This window comes from Puma concolor, chromosome A1 (assembly GCF_028749965.1).
Source record: "Puma concolor isolate L17-30 chromosome A1, mPumCon1.1.hap2, whole genome shotgun sequence".
NCBI lineage: Eukaryota > Metazoa > Chordata > Mammalia > Carnivora > Felidae > Puma > Puma concolor.
This window is the reverse complement of record NC_141667.1, coordinates 116440199-116456562: the sequence shown is the minus strand read 5'-3', so window position 1 is coordinate 116456562 and position 16364 is coordinate 116440199. Positions and strand designations below refer to the sequence as shown.

Sequence of the window (16364 nt, the reverse complement as noted above, 5' to 3'; positions counted from 1 at the left end):
TAGTAGCACATAAAAAAAAGATTAATCCAAAAGACCGTACATTTGACTCTAGAAAGTTGTTCTGACTTGCATCCGAATTCTGTTTATAAATATTCTGAAAAGGAACTGCTGTCAAAGACCAGTTGCTACTTTATACCTTCTTTTAAAAATTGGGGCGCCTGGGTGGCGCAGTCGGTTAAGCGTCCGACTTCAGCCAGGTCACGATCTCACAGTCTGTGAGTTCGAGCCCCGCGTCGGGCTCTGGGCTGATGGCTCAGAGCCTGGAGCCTGTTTCTGATTCTGTGTCTCCCTCTCTCTCTGCCCCTCCCCTGTTCATGCTCTGTCTCTCTCTGTCCCAAAAATAAATAAACGTTGAAAAAAAAAAATTTAAAAAAAAAAAAAAAAAAAAAAATAAATTGGGTCAGGGGCGCCTGGGTGGCGCAGTCGGTTAAGCGTCTGACTTCAGCCAGGTCACGATCTCGCGGTCCGTGAGTTCGAGCCCCGCGTCGGGCTCTGGGCTGATGGCTCGGAGCCTGGAGCCTGTTTCCGATTCTGTGTCTCCCTCTCTCTCTGCCCCTCCCCCGTTCATGCTCTGTCTCTCTCTGTCCCAAAAATAAATAAACGTTGAAAAAAAAAATTTAAAAAAAAAATAATAAATTGGGTCATTGTCATGGATTTCAAAGTTTTTTTTTTTTTTTTTTAGTTATGTCTTCTCTCAGCATAGGGCTTGCTTGAACCTATAACCCCAAGATCAAGAGTCACATGCTTTTCTGAGCCAGCCAGGCATCCCGACCATGACCAATTTTAGGTTAAACATAAATAGCTTGCCATTTTATGGCTCCATACTCTCCTTTTATAGAAAAGTGCAATAATTTTTTTTAAAGCAATCTTGGGCAGTAGAATTGAACACGACCTGCAACAGAAAGCTATCCCAGTAATTTTTAACAACTGAACTTTAAAATTTTTATGTAGCTTATTGTATTGACATTTGACCCATTTCAACAAAACAACAGAAGTGTATGGTTTAAAAATTTGTTCTTAAACCAAACATAGGAGAATGATGTGGAATATAACAGAACGGAGGAAGAGCTCCTCCACTTGATTTATGCTTGGTCAATATGTGCCAGTTAAAAGAAATATTTTAGGGAATTGTACAACAGGATTATTCTACTTCTACATTGGTCATGATTTTAATTAGTTAACTATGTGGATAGAAACTAACCATTTTTAAAAATTTGATTTCTACTTACAAAGCTATTTTAGCTGTTCTACTTTAAGGATGAGCTTTCATAAATTAATGTTTTACAAGTATATTTCTACTTCATTAACCTTTAACTTCACAGTAAGCTAGGAAGGCCAGGTAACTTCATGTGTAAAGTTGCAATTAAATGAACAGCTAGGTAGATGTGAACACAGAATATATGAATGGTTTTGCTTTTTACCCTGCTTCTACTTACACAGTATGTTCTTGAGTGCCATGACTGATCACTGCTGGCTTGAAGTAGGGTACCAACATACCAGTAACTAATAGTCAAATTATAACAATACATGTGGCATATATGCTTATTTTTTAATCCTGTATGAGCGCATCAGAAGCAGTTTATTAGTTTTGTCTACAGAGAGGCTTTTTTTCTGATGTGCCAGTGTTACTTTAAAGGAAATTTTGGGATACTAAACATCTGAGTAACCCATCCACTGCTTATATATAGACTAATTTTCACATAAACCAGATCCACTTCTCTGCTTACCTAAAATACAATTTACATGCCTCAAAACAAATTATCCTAAGACATGGCTCAGGAAGGTAATTTTGTACTTGAAACAAGTTTCATGAATGCTTGTCTTTATCTGGGCAAAAGATGTACATCACATACTGGTAATCCAATCTACATTTTCTGATTGGATTATCTGTATAGTAACAATCTAGTATGTGTAAAGTGCTCTTGCAGCTGGGGGGCATTCACTCAGGGTACCATTTTCTATACAAGTTTTCCACCAATAGGGTTGCTTATATAATGTTCTTTCTTAAATGACTTCATTCTCCTCCCCCTTAGATTAGGAGTCTGCATATTCTAAGTGCTCCCCATGTACAAACTTCACACTCGAATTCTTTGTAACACTGCTGTTTATCATGAGGAAAGTTATAGCTGAACATGATGACAATAACATGACTACTTACTTGGAGGAAATGAAAAATATAACTGATAAAAACTTCTTGACAGATTCTTAGCAAGATAAATCTAATCCTGATTTGGATCAGGCTTTGACCAACTTAAATGGTGGCGGTGACATTATCTTATAGTGTGACTTCTCTGTAGATTTCTCTGTGCCCAGTCTTCCTCATCTACTTCTCATCCTTTCTACCAATCTCATGTTGCACCTGCCCTGTATCACAAAGACCCTGTGTATGAAAGAACTCTGAAACACATCAAGGAAGACTACAAAGTATAAACTGTTAACAGGAAGTCTAATATGTACAGAATCATATATAATGAGCAGAATTAGATTTCAACTGTAAATGTAGAGCAACTTCTTTTAGCCTTTTATTCTTGAATAACCTCTATAAACCATTTTAAGTGGGCCTGGTTTTTGTGACTTAAATATGACAAAAAACTGTAACATACTTTCTGCAAAACTACTTGATAACACTAGTCAACTACTAATGACGTATCAAAAATTTTCACTTAGCCCCTGTCTTTAGCCCTTGCCTCCTATCAAATGTGGTGGGTAGGGTAGGGCATAAATGTGAAAGTGTGGTTAGTGCTAAACTCTGGAGCCCTGGCTCACTTCTCTCTGGGAAGAAGAGAACTTGTGGGAAGAGGTTTAAAGTCTCTTTAAATCACAATGTGGAACTAAGTTCCACCTACCTCAGACCTAGCAGGTGTTAAAATACTATCTCATCATTAAGTGCCTCCACAACAGGGTGTTCCCTGTGATATTAACTAACATCAATATGTACGTTTTTGGATAGGGTTTTATTTTGGTAAGTAGTGCCCATGTGTTCTCAGTTTGCTTCGAACATCTAGAAAAAAAAACCTTCCAATCTTGGCCTACTTAAAAACAAAGCATATTAAAACACATTTTAAGTTGAAGATATATTGTATAAAGTGCTTCATCAACCAAATTCTCTAAAGTTTTACCAAAAAGGTCAATGTTTATACATACAGAAAAATGGTGAGTCTATAAATGGCAAAGAATTTTTAAAATGGTTAAGCTACTTTGGCATTCATTGCTAGTTTTTTAACTGGGCACTCTTAACTGCTGAATTTGTGAAATGGATCTTCAAACAGATTGTGAATAACAACATAAAGCAAATTTTTGAAAATTTAGTTACTTATGATATAAATGTTCAAAAATACATTTTTTAATCTGCAAAATTAAAACTCTAGAATTCCATTTATCTAGTAGCTGGCATCATTACACCAACAGAAGAGAATGTCTAATATTTCATGTTGGCAAGATTGTAATTCAACCCACTGTTTTTTTTGCTTTTGGTCAGACAACAAAAACTGGGTTTTTGCTACCTAATACTCTCCTTACGCTGTCAGCTAAAGTAGAGGGTCTAGACCTTGCTCATCTAATTTTTTATCTTAAGTCCATCTCAGCTACTTTATTTGGTGACTATTCTCATTAAAATCAGTAGAGCTGTGCTAAATACATCACTGCTTATTATTTAAAGACCATCTGTTGTCTAGCTACAGAAAATTTTACTTTATAAATTTCAGACAAGCTTTCTGTTTTTCTTCAGTGCAAACATCCTGAAACAGCACAAAATCATTCAGCTATTTAGAGGATGAAGTCAGTTTATGTAGTGCTTGAAAGAAGAATCCCAGATATTCTGGAAGGGAAACAGCCCATGTGGGAGGACAGTTTACTGTTGTCCTTAAGGGCAAATGATCATCTTCAGTGAGCGAAGATTATTTTTCTCTGAAATAACAGTTAAAGTTAGCTTTAGTTTACAGGTACTGGTGAAGTTTTAACAGGAACCAGTCTTTCACTGAGGCATGTAGCCACCTCGTCTGACAGTTTGCGGTAAGTAGCTTTTAGACATTCCTTCATCAACTGCAGCCTCCATCCCAACTGTTTCAAATCTCTCTACCTGTCCCTCAGTATGTAGACCAAAAGCATCTGCTACAGAAATTTCTTGAAACATTTTCATTTGCCCAGATCCACAGGACTGTGAAATATCTGAAATCTGCTGTTTGAGTCTAACAAAATCTTCTTCATTGACTGACGAAACTTGCTTTGACCTTTCAAAATGTGAAATATCTGGACTGGTTTCACGTTGACTGCAGTTTTGTTTGAAATACTGTTGCCTGGGCAAATTGCCAACACTGCTATCTGTGTTATCTACCAGCTGTAGATCTTCTGGCCGCTCTTCAGAATCTAACAAGGGCTGGGTGGACTCGGATCTTGAGAAGACTTGGACCGATGGAACCTGGTGTCTGTAGCCACTGTGCACCACTGTGGAATACTGGACGGTGCCTGAAGTGTTCTGGGCAGACTCATTTTCATCACTGCTAGAAATGCTTGGCCTAGAGGAGGACATGCACGATGAACCTCCAATACCACTGCTGTGTCCTTCAGTACTGATTTTTTCCTTCTTGAATAAGTCCAGTGATTTCAGATCTTCTGGAAAAGGCTTTTTGTCATTTGCTGCTTCTATCTCCACGACACTTACATCAGTGAAATTGCCATCTGAGTAAATCTGATCTTTTGAATTAAAATTATGCTAAGAAAGAAAGAAAAAAATCTATTATTACCTATGGCATAGGTTCATTTAGAAACTATGAAATATATATGGCAAATTCTAGTTAGAGCCACAGAGAAATGCATCTCTGAAACTTCTCAGTAATTTGGTGCGGACATAATCTGTATCACTAAGCACTGTCAACTAGCTCAACTACAGATACTGTGAAATGATTCTAAGAAGTATGAATCAGAGTGGACTTCCTCAGAATTCCCAATCAACTGTTAAATTTTGATAAGCTACTGGTGTATATACAGTATTTCATTACTAGACTACAGAGTTGAGGATTGACTAAAAAGTAGAAAACATGGAAAGTTCAAAGAATTTAGTCTAGGTTTCTAGAAATCACTGCAACAGTATGAAACTGGTAGGCTGTTAAATTTGATTTTAATATCCAATACAAAATGCTTGCCTTACAACATTTACCATATAGGAGTATTTACATATTAAGTTTTCAATTTGCAAGTTCAATGAAGTATTTTTCATGTTTACTGAATAGAATAAGGAATATAAGAATATGCTATGATAATATTTTATCATTTAGTTTTCAATTTGGTCTTATCATTTGGTTCAACTCTATAAAAATACCCTGAAATGTCCATGTATAAACAAGTCAGAAACACTTTATCTTACCCTAGGAGGTGTATGAGGTGACCACTGGGCGATATGACTCTTTGAAGGATCTGGAACATTAGGCCAGATATGTTTTTTAATTCTGGAGAGAAAAAGAAATAAAGTATCTGTGGAACCACATGTAATAAATAATGAACAGTCCCTAATTCCAAACATGAGCTTAATCTAGTCATAATGAAAAACTACTAAGGCTAGTAATCAGCATTCAATTTAAAAAACTGAAATAAAATTCTACAATAGAAACCAATCAGAAAGTGGAATAAAGTCACAAAACCTTAAAGTACACCCCCCTCGCAACAACAAAAGAAGCAAATACGTTCAATTGCCAACTAAAACCACATAACACATTTTCACATAGCCACCAGGTAAAATATGATAAATTTGATTTTTTCACAAGAATATTTACCTCAGTATAGTTCCTAGTCCAAAGTTAGAGGTCCCTAAGTGTGTATAAGTATACAGGAAGTGAGTCATCTTGAGAGTAAGTTCAAATACAAAAACAAAACGGAGTAATAAGATCCTAACAGACTGACTCTCCTGTGCAAACAACTATAAAATCTACGTGTAATGTAAAAAATAATGAAGTTAACAACCTAAACAAAAGACCAACTAATGGATGAATTCCATGAAAGAGACTTAAAAAAAATTTCAGTTGTTTTACATAAAGAAATTGAGTTAAAATTTTTTTAATGTTTATTTTTGAGAGAGAGAGAGAGAGAGAGCAGGGTAGGGGCAGAGAGAGGGAGCCACAGAATCTGAAACAGTCTCCAGGCTCTCAGCTATCAGCACAGAGCCCGATGAGGGAGGGGCTTGAACCCACGAGCCTTGAGATCACGACCTAAGCCAAAGTCAGAAGCTTAACTGACTAAGCCACCCAGGCACTGCAAAAAACTGAATTTTTAAATTAACATTCTTCCCACAAAGAAAATCTCAGGCTCAAACTGGCTTTGTGAATTCTAGCAAACACTTCAACAGAAATACTATGAATACTATATAAACTCTCCTAGAAAATAGAGAAGGTAAGGTGTCCCCATTAATTTGAGGAGACCGTTCATTTTATGAGGTAATCAGTATCCCCTTGATTTCAAAAGTAAATGAACACACCACCAAAAAGAACCAATATCACTCATGAAGCATAAATGCAAAAATTAACATACTGAATCCAGACAGTCTAAGAAATGCAAGGACAGTTTAACATGTGGAAAAAAACCAATGAATACAATTCACCATATACATGTAGGAAAGAGAAAAATCGTATGATCATCTCAACAGATGACAAAAAAGCATCTGACAAAATTGACCCAATCATGACAAAAAACTCTCAGGAAAAAAATATAAGAGAACTTCCTCAACTTAAAATCAACATCACATGCAATGGTCAGAGACTGAATGCTTTCTCCCTTAAAATTGGGAATAATGCAAAGTTAATACTTAACCAGTATAGTAAGAAAAATAACTGAAAGGATAAACATCAGAATAACCATCTTTACTAAGCAGTATGACTATGTATGTGGAAAATGCTTAGGGACCCAAAAAGGTACTAGAGTAAATGAACTTACCAAGGTCTTAGTATACAAGGTCATTATATTAAAACAAAATTAATTGCATTTCTATTTCTAGCAATGAACAATTAGAAAATAAAAATTTCTAAAAATGCCATTTACAGTTGTATAAAAAACATTTAGGAATAAATTTAACATAGTACAAGGCCTACCCACTGAAAACCATATAACAGTGCAAAAGAAAAAGAAAACCTAGACAAAGAGAAATTAACAAGGGTGACTGCATGGCTCAGCTGGTTAAGCATCATCTGACTTTTGATTTCAGCTCAGGTCATGATCTCGGAGTTGTGAGTTTGAGCCCTACACAGGGCTCCATGCTGACAGGATGGAGCCTGCTTAAGATTCTCTCTCTCCCTCTTTCGGCCCCTTCCCCCCTCAAAATAAATAAATAAACTTAAAAACAAAAGAGATTAACATGTTCATGGACTGACCCATGTGACATAAATGTTGTGAACTCATGTTCAGATTGTATTTTTTGCCCTAATTTTATTGAGTCGATAAAATCTCAATTAGCACTGTACTCAGTTTTTTAAAAAAGACTTTCCTTTTCATATAAATAATATCAGCTTACCAAATAATCTAGTCAAAATAATTTTGAAAAACAACTTATTAAAAGAATTCTAACTGCTCTCAAAACTTACAGAGCTATAAAAACCAAGACTGTGTGGTACTGGCACGAATAGACATATAGAACAGAATTGAGAGTCCACAAATAAATCCAGACTTATATGGACAATTGATTTTGACAAAGATATCTAGGCAATACAATGGGAAAAAAAGTATTTTCAGTAAATAATGCTCGAACAACTAGTTATCTATGGAAAAAAAAATTCCCTGACCTCACACCATGCACAAAAATTAATTCTGAATAGATCATAGACATAGAGCTAAAATGATTAAGTTACAGAGGAAAATAAAGGAGAACACAATTGTGACAATGACTTAGGCAAGAATCACAAACTGATAACATGCACCTCATCAAAATTAAAAACGTGCATTTTCTAAAGTCACAGTGAAGAAAACGAGAAGCCAAAGCCACAAGACCAGACTTTCCACAACATATTTGACAAAAATTTTGTCACTAGAATATATAAAGAACTCTTACAGCTCAATATTACAGCAAACAATTCAATTTAAAAACGGGCAAAAGATTTCAGAACATCACAAAAGAATATAGATAAATGGCACATGGAAGGATCCATTACTATTTACTAGGGAAATAGAAATTAAAACCACAGTGAGATAAAATTACACACTGATAACAAGGGGCTAAAATAAAAACCCTGACAGTGCCAAGTAACAGTGCCATGTAACAACTGGAACTCTCACGGTGCTGGGGAGAATACATGATGGTACACCTGCTTTGAAAAACAGTTTCTTATAAAGTTATATATGTGCTTCCTAGGTTACCCAGCAATACCAACACTAGGTATGTACTTACACAAGATAAATGATAACATATACCTACACAAAGATCTGTAGATGAATGTTCATGGCAACATTATTCATAATAGCCCCAAATTAAAGACACAACCTGAATTTCCATAACAGATGAACAAATTTTGATGTATCTACACTGCAGACTACTATTCAATAGATAGAAAAATATTAGTATATGCAACATGGATGAGTCTCAAAAACATGCTAAATGAAAGACATCCTATAAAAAGACTACATATTATCTATTTATATGAAATCTCAGAAAAGGCAAAACTACAGTCACAGAAAGCATATCAGTGATTACCTTGGGGCCAGGGGTTGAGGGAGAGGAGAGACGATAAAATAGAATGAGGAAACTTTTTTTTTTTTAATTTTTTTTTTTTCAACGTTTATTTATTTTTGGGACAGAGAGACACAGAGCATGAACGGGGGAGGGGCAGAGAGAGAGGGAGACACAGAATTGGAAACAGGCTCCAGGCTCTGAGCCATCAGCCCAGAGCCTGACGCGGGGCTCGAACTCACGGACCGCGAGATCGTGACCTGGCTGAAGTCGGACGCTTAACCGACTGCGCCACCCAGGCGCCCCATGGAAACTTTTTAGGGCAAGAGAAATAGTATCTAACTTGATTGTGGTGGTAGTTATATATCCATATGCAGCTATTAAAATTCATCAAACCATACACTTAAAATGAATGAATTTCACTGCATGTAAATTATAGCTCAATAAACCTGGAGGGAAGAACTGCAAAAACACAAATATGGGTACTTACAGGTCTCGCTTATTAAAGCAGAACAATACTCCCAAAAGGGTTGTCAATAGAAATGCTAGGCAAACAGGAACAACTATGGCTTCAATTTCTCCTTGAGCTAAAAATCAGGGGTAAGAAGTAAAATAAATGTCAACTCATGTGCTAAGAGAAATAATGAAACTTCCCAACCAAATGGCTGTTGAAAAGATGAAATACCATCCCGTTTTTATAGCCTTTTCAAACTTAAAGATTGTTTTCTGCCACCCCTGCGCCCCTTGGTAAATCATATCCTAGCTGCTTATACCTGACACAGTAACCTGGCCACAGAGAAAGGATAAACTCTATGTTGGTTAGGGGAATAAAATGACTAGTTCAGTTTTCTGGACAATCTATCCAATAAGTTAGAAATTTCAAACCTAACCATTTATTACATTTATGATTTGCACCCAGCAGAATCTTAACAAATGCTTATCTTTGCGATCTGTGAGTGCTGGGCACAAGTGGAAATATGGAATCCTGTATAAGGAATAAAAATAAAAGGTTCAAGCAAAATTTTTAATAGATTTTCAAAAAGATAGCATATCTGGTATACAGCTAAGAATTTGTAAGAATCTTAAGTACAAGGAGTGGCAGAAATAGGAATATTATCACCTAAAATCAACAAGCCTAAGATTTCTAGATAATTCCCAACCTGCATTTAAAAGAGGGCTTACTTGAGCAAATGAATCACTAATTGGACAGTTTATATTGGAGATATTTTTTAATGATTTACCTTATGGCTGTCTCTACTTAACTCCTCCAGCCTCCTTATAAGTAGAAATAGTCTTTTATGGGAAAAATTTATAAAAGTAATACTGCAGTCATATACTATTTACTCAGTCTAATCTTTGCACCACATATATCCCTTTATAAGTAACTTTATATTCTACAAAGCCTAATAGAAATCAGTAAATCAGATCAATGTTCGGAAATAAACTGGAGGCTGGCAAATATTCACTCTTGAACACTGAGGTTTTCATATAGGTGCCAAATCAAATTCAGGCAGACCCTGTTATTACTGTTGCCAAACTTACTATGTTTTCAAGTCTTGGGCCTTTGCTTATCTGTCCTAAGATGCCTTCTTCTTCCTTTTTATCCACATCCTAACTTTTGGGGACTCAAGTACTGACTCCTCTATATAATCTATGAAGATGAAATTCCCCCCTATAAATTATCTTTAAATTCCTACTCTATTTACTGTCTACATGGCCCAAATGCCTTTCCATTTAATTACTTTACTTATGTTGTATTTCTTCAAATAAAGTCCTTTGGGAACAAGGCCCATGCCATATGAAGAAGCCATAATATGTCCATAAAACAATAAACAGATCAGTGAAAAAAGCAGATAATTAAGTAATCCTAACAAGTATGATCTAATTTGGGGGGAAAAATCTATGTATAGAAAATAGAAGGATATACAAATATGTTAAGAGATTATTCTGGATGAGGGATTAGGAGTGGTTTTTCTTCTGCTCTGTACTGTATAGTCTAAAGGCCTATATAGTACACAATCTACTCTTATAACGAATATCACTTTCATTAGTTGAATATTTTAAAGGTTTATTTTTTTCTAAAGATCAATTTCAAGTATTACTTGTTAGATATTTATTTTACTAACATGTCACCACAAAATCTTATTCTAAAAACTATATTCATTTTTGGCAATCACAGCAAAGTTCAGGATCTTTTATTATCTATTTTAGGTAGTCACTCATTCATTTTCTCATTCACCCATCATTGAATAACAAGGAATATAGCTTACTATTTAGCATTCACTGTGTTGGTACCTGGGGGTGGGGGTTACAAATAAATGATAAAATAAGGTAATTTCTATTATGATTCAAAATGTAGGAAGAACAAGAAAGAATGCAGCTTAAGAATGCTTTAGGGAGGTTAGAGGAACTAGAAAAAGTGAGGACTTAATGTAGAGCTACACACTGGGAAAAGATGGAGAAAATAATGAGAAGCATATGACCAAAGAAAGAGATTACAAAAGGGCATGCAAAAGCAGTAATTAGAAGGCATGATCAATAGGATTTTACACTTGGCTCATGTAAGCAAAAAAGACTCATGAAAACAAAAAATTTATCACATCCTTATCTAAATTTGTGGGTTTGGCAAAGAGTTGGATGGCTGTGGCAGGGAACAAAGAGAAATGTATTTGGGAAAGAGGATGACTGAAGTCACGGACAGAGAGTTTAAATAGGCAGATAAAATACAGGGCTGAGAAGAGTGATATGGAAAATACAAACCATTTTTTAAAAAAGTGAAAAAAGAAAAAGAGATCAAGAAGGAAGTATGAGAAAGGGAGAAGACTCAGGAGAGTGTTGTTATTATACACACACACACACACACGTGAGAAGAACCAATGGAAAAGGCAGTTTCAAGGATGGAGAAGCCGAGTCAAATGCTGAGAAGTATAAAAATAAGGAGACTAAAAAGCATGTACTGGATATGATAACTAAAAGGCCTTCCCTGAGTGACATTAGGGAGGTTTCAGTGGATTGGTGGGTTGGAAGCCTGATTTCAGTGGGTTAAAGACTAAGCTGGAGGAAGGGAAGTGGAGCTTGAGAAGGTGAACTAGTCTTTCCAATAACCTGCCTACAAAAGAAGGAGTAAGACAAGAAGGTAAGAGACCACATTTGACTTTTGCCAGTGAAAAGATGAACCCATTTAGAAAGATACACAAATTCTTTTGGCATTTATAGAGTACAGATGAAATCAGTCAGAAGCAGTTAATAACAGAGCTGAGTTTTGATAGTTTAAAGAAACAATCCAAATCAGATAAACAATACAATACCAACAATTCATTTCTATGGATCCAAAGATGCACTTTTAACAAAATTTTAGCTTATTAACTAAGTCCATATTTAGTCTGATTAAAAAAAAGCAGAAAAGAGCAAATGTCATTATTTCTTACCAAACTTTGGTGTAGTAAAAGTGAATTCTGGGCCATCCTTTCCACCTTCGTCTGTGTATGCTGCCATTCGTACCATGTACAAGGTGTCACTGGTCAAAGAGGACAGTGTATATTCTGTGTGGGAGGAATCCACATTCACAGCTGGAAGAAATCAATAAGTCTGCTTTATTTAACTACTCAATGTTTCTGCTTGATTTGGCTTTTGACACTGCAAAAGTATTAAAAAGGAACATATTTTCCAGAAAATAATTTTCTTATCTCTGCCAGAATATTCTTCTATAAGCACAACACAGTATTTTTTTTTTCCACAGTATTTTTTTAATAGGCATATTCTCAGGTGTCTCTTTTCTGAGAATATACTACACTTAAGATGTATAACATAAAAAGGTGAGACAACATTTAAAAGCTTAAGAAAAAAACCAATGATTCTTAATAACTGATAGAATTTATTACCAGTTTCATTTCCAATGATGGTTCTATAAAATATAGTATAATTTCGGATAAATCCGTTCTGAACATCAACAGGAAGTTGGTCCCACTCTAAGACAGCTTCATTTTTCCCCACTTTTTTCGTCCGAACAGTAGGTCCTTTGGAAGGTGCTAAAACAGAATAAAAGTATTTGATAACTAAAAATTACTATGATTTAGTAAGTCATTAGGATTTACTAAAATTTAATTATATTATTTGAACATTATGAAACATACCCTTATTTTAAAAAGAAAAAAATGTCTTTGTTAATACAAAACTCAACATATTTCAAAGAAAATGAATTTGGACTTACGAGCTTGTTTAAGGTATGCCTTTATAGACTCAGGGCTTCCTGGTCCATCAGTATATACTGGAGTAACTGTTATCAAATAACATTTGCTCTCTGCTAGGTTCCCTAAAGAAATAATGGGAGAGTAAGCATTTTTCCCCACATAACAAAAAAGTCTACATTCCATTATTAACTTTACATTATAAATTTCATGACTATTGAACTTTCTTTTCTTTTAAAACTACAGCTTTTTAAGCAAGCATTGCCTTTTGTGTACTGGATTCAAGCTTAATTGAATAAAGCTTTTCATTAAAGTAAAAGCTTACTTTTATTGCCAATACAGTAGATTAAAAAATATATTGTTAGTAAAAGTACTTATTATATTTATATTCAGGACTTATAAAACTCTGATCTCAAATTATCATTGGTCTTATAGTTTGACATTGTACATCTTAACTAATTCTCTGAGAACTGCCTAATGACCCATTTATAAGAGCCAGGGAAAGCATTAATGGCCCTGGTTTGTCAAACCAGGGAAAAAAAGAATTAGTGCCATTTCCCCCAGAAAGTAGTATTATTTTTTTTTATTTACTATATGAAATTTATTGTCAAATTGGTTTCCATACAACACTCAGTGCTCATCCCAAAAGATGCCCTCTTCGATACCCATCACCTACCCTCCCCTTGCTCCCACCCCCCATCAACCCTCAGTTTGTTCTCAGTTTTTAACAGTCTCTTATGCTTTGGCTCTCTCTCCCACTCTAACCTCTTTTTTTTTTTTTTTTTCCTTCCCCTCCCCCATGGGTTTCTGTTAAGTTTCTCAGGATCCACATAAGAGTGAAAACATATGGTATCTGTCTTTTTCTGTATGGCTTATTCCACTTAGCATCACACTCTCCAGTTCCATCCACGTTGCTACAAAGGGCCATATTTCATTCTTTCTCATTGCCACATAGTACTCCATTGTGTATATAAACCACAATTTCTTTATCTATTCATCAGTTGATGGACATTTAGGCTAAGAAAGTAATATTAAAAAGCCATCTTGAATACCTCTTTTATTTATAATCTCTCCATATTAAATCTTTTTTATACAGCCACTTTATCTGCCCACAACAGAAAATAAGGTATTTGTTATACCAAAGTTTATACTTTCAACAAGAACTTTTATTTCCTTAACTTAATTCGCAAAGTTATATACGACAGCTCCTTTGCTTTCTTAAACAGAATAATTTTACTTTTTCTTGATGACTCAATATTATCAAGAAGATAAAGAATTTTTAGACTCTGTTGTAATACAGTGATGTTATCAGGACTACTGAGCCACTGGATCTACCTGTGCAACCTGAAGGTCTCTAGAGATTATGCGAGGCTTTATTAAAAACATTTCTATTGTCCACTTACTACCAACGTGTCTTCTCTCTAGCTCCACCTTTCTTTTAATTTGATAAGGCTAGTAGACTAGACAACCAAATTTATTAAAACTTTTTTTTTTAAGTTTATTTATGTATTTTTGAGAGAGAAAGAAAACAGCGTGAGGTGGGAGGGGCATAGAGAGGGAGAGAAAGAATTCCAAGCAGGCTCTGCATTGTCAGCACAGAGCCCAATGCAGGGCTCAAACTCAGGAAGCAGTGAGATCATGACCTGAGCTGAAACCATGAGTCAGACATTTAACTGAGTGAGCCACCCAAGTGCCCCTATTGTTTTTTTAAATGATAGGTTAATGAGGGCCAAACAGCCTATTTCATAAATAAAGCTCACAAAATTTTATGGCAGATATGTCTTTGCTTGGAGCTTTTCTTTCAGCAATCATATTATTCATAATTGAATTCTAACGGTTATCCTTCTTTACTAAATAAAACACATAAAAGCTGAGTGTTTTGTCTTTAAAGGTGTTCTCTTCAAAGCCACATAAAAAGTTGTACCTTAAAATGCAGAGCAATCTACCACTTTGGAGCTCTACGGTATCATTAGAACTTCCAGTTAAAAGATGTAAGGAAATCTGAATTCTAGTTCTGCTTCCCCTATTCAACAACTTTAAGAGGTTAACAAGTCATTCATATGCTATAGGAAAATATCTTCTCACTGAAGGATGAGGAAGTTAAATCAGGTAAAGAACCATTCAACTAATTACCAGCAGCGATCAGATTATCTTAGATTTGTCTACTTTACAGTTTTGTTAGTGCTCCTTTGATGATCAAAACACTGAACCATAAACAGAAGATACTATTAACTCTGCTTTGTCCATAAACAGATCCTGTAGTTCATTCAGTGAGATTAAATGTGACTTGATGAGAGTCACACATCGAGAAAACTATATGTAACTTTTAACTATCATAAACTGAAACTCTTCAATAGACCACAATATCTGTAAAACAGACAAAAATACGTAAAAGAAAAATCTGAAGAGTTACACAAAGGATTTCAACTTAAGTTTTTTCTAGCTAGGAATACCTCTTAGAAAGGTGCGGTGTACAGTGCCATCTTCTTGTTGCCAGTCTGGGATGCACGGCGATTTATCTGATAATACACACCACTCAAGTATATACTTGTTTACAGATTCATTTGGAGCAGTCCATTCTACCCAAAGCATATTATCTTTGGGAAATGCTTTAAGATCCGTGACTGGGCGAGTAGCTTTAAAACAAAATTTGAAAACTGGTGTGATAAATGAACATTAAAAAATTTCAAATTTTGATGTTTTACATTTCCAAACTTGCTATCAGTTTTTGTAGTATATAATATTAATATGTATTTCCCTTAACAAAAACACTTTATTATAATTTACAAATAGATAGTAAATTTATTTTGAAACTAAAATTCTTCCTTTCCCCAAATTCTTCAAATGTTTTGTGTATGTAAATGGAAATATTTTCTTCTTTGAAAGCCATAAACAATATATTTAAGTCATATTCATATATGGCTCCCAAAGATTTAAATAATATTTAAGAAAACGAGATAATTAGAAAATGAGTAAATAAATAAGTAGATTACTTCAAAGTTTAAGTGAGCCACATGATAATGGAATGAATTATTTCATTGCTGACTGATTTCTAAAACTATTATAATCGATACTGAAGAGGCAGTCTCAGAATAATTATGTATCAGGTATTAGAATATGTATTATGTATATGTATTATGAACCACTTTTCCCATCTCATAGATACAAACCTTGAAAGTTATAGGCAGGGATAGTTAAAACAGCTGCATCTGATTTGCCAACCAGATTTCTTGCTGTCAGAGTTGCTATGTAACGATCATTCGTGAGGTTTACTGTCCATTTTGTGTCATTCACTGTATAATTCTGTAAACGTGATTTCCATCTTATGAGAGTCACTTCATAATCCAAAATTTTTCCATTGGCTTCAAAAGGAGGCAATGTCTATAATAAAATAATTTTAAAAATGTATTTAACAAATCTTTAATCATTTTTTTTCATGTTCACAAATTCTGCTGTTACGTCAAACCTCCATGTTTAACTGAAAGGCACTGGCAACCTCACTTTCAACTCACAACCTTAAGTATAACTACTAT

The 16364-nt window shown here is 34.9% G+C and overlaps 1 protein-coding gene across 5 annotated transcripts in view; it reads right to left on the bottom strand.

Annotated features, from left to right (window-relative positions):
• Positions 1–626: 626 nt before the first annotated feature.
• The window catches only part of IL6ST (interleukin 6 cytokine family signal transducer), a 55410-nt gene continuing 39672 nt past the window's right edge, over positions 627–16364 (bottom strand). For all 5 annotated transcript variants that reach the window (XM_086700739.1, XM_086700744.1, XM_025924090.2 and 2 more), the window contains 8 exons: positions 16002–16212; positions 15285–15467; positions 12855–12956; positions 12526–12672; positions 12073–12213; positions 9135–9231; positions 5363–5444; positions 627–4711 (listed from right to left, as the gene is read on the bottom strand). In XM_086700739.1, coding sequence (XP_086556865.1) covers positions 3974–4711; positions 5363–5444; positions 9135–9231; positions 12073–12213; positions 12526–12672; positions 12855–12956; positions 15285–15467; positions 16002–16212 — 1701 coding nt within the window. In that variant the 3' untranslated portion in view covers positions 627–3973. The remainder of the gene's footprint in view (positions 4712–5362; positions 5445–9134; positions 9232–12072; positions 12214–12525; positions 12673–12854; positions 12957–15284; positions 15468–16001; positions 16213–16364) is intronic.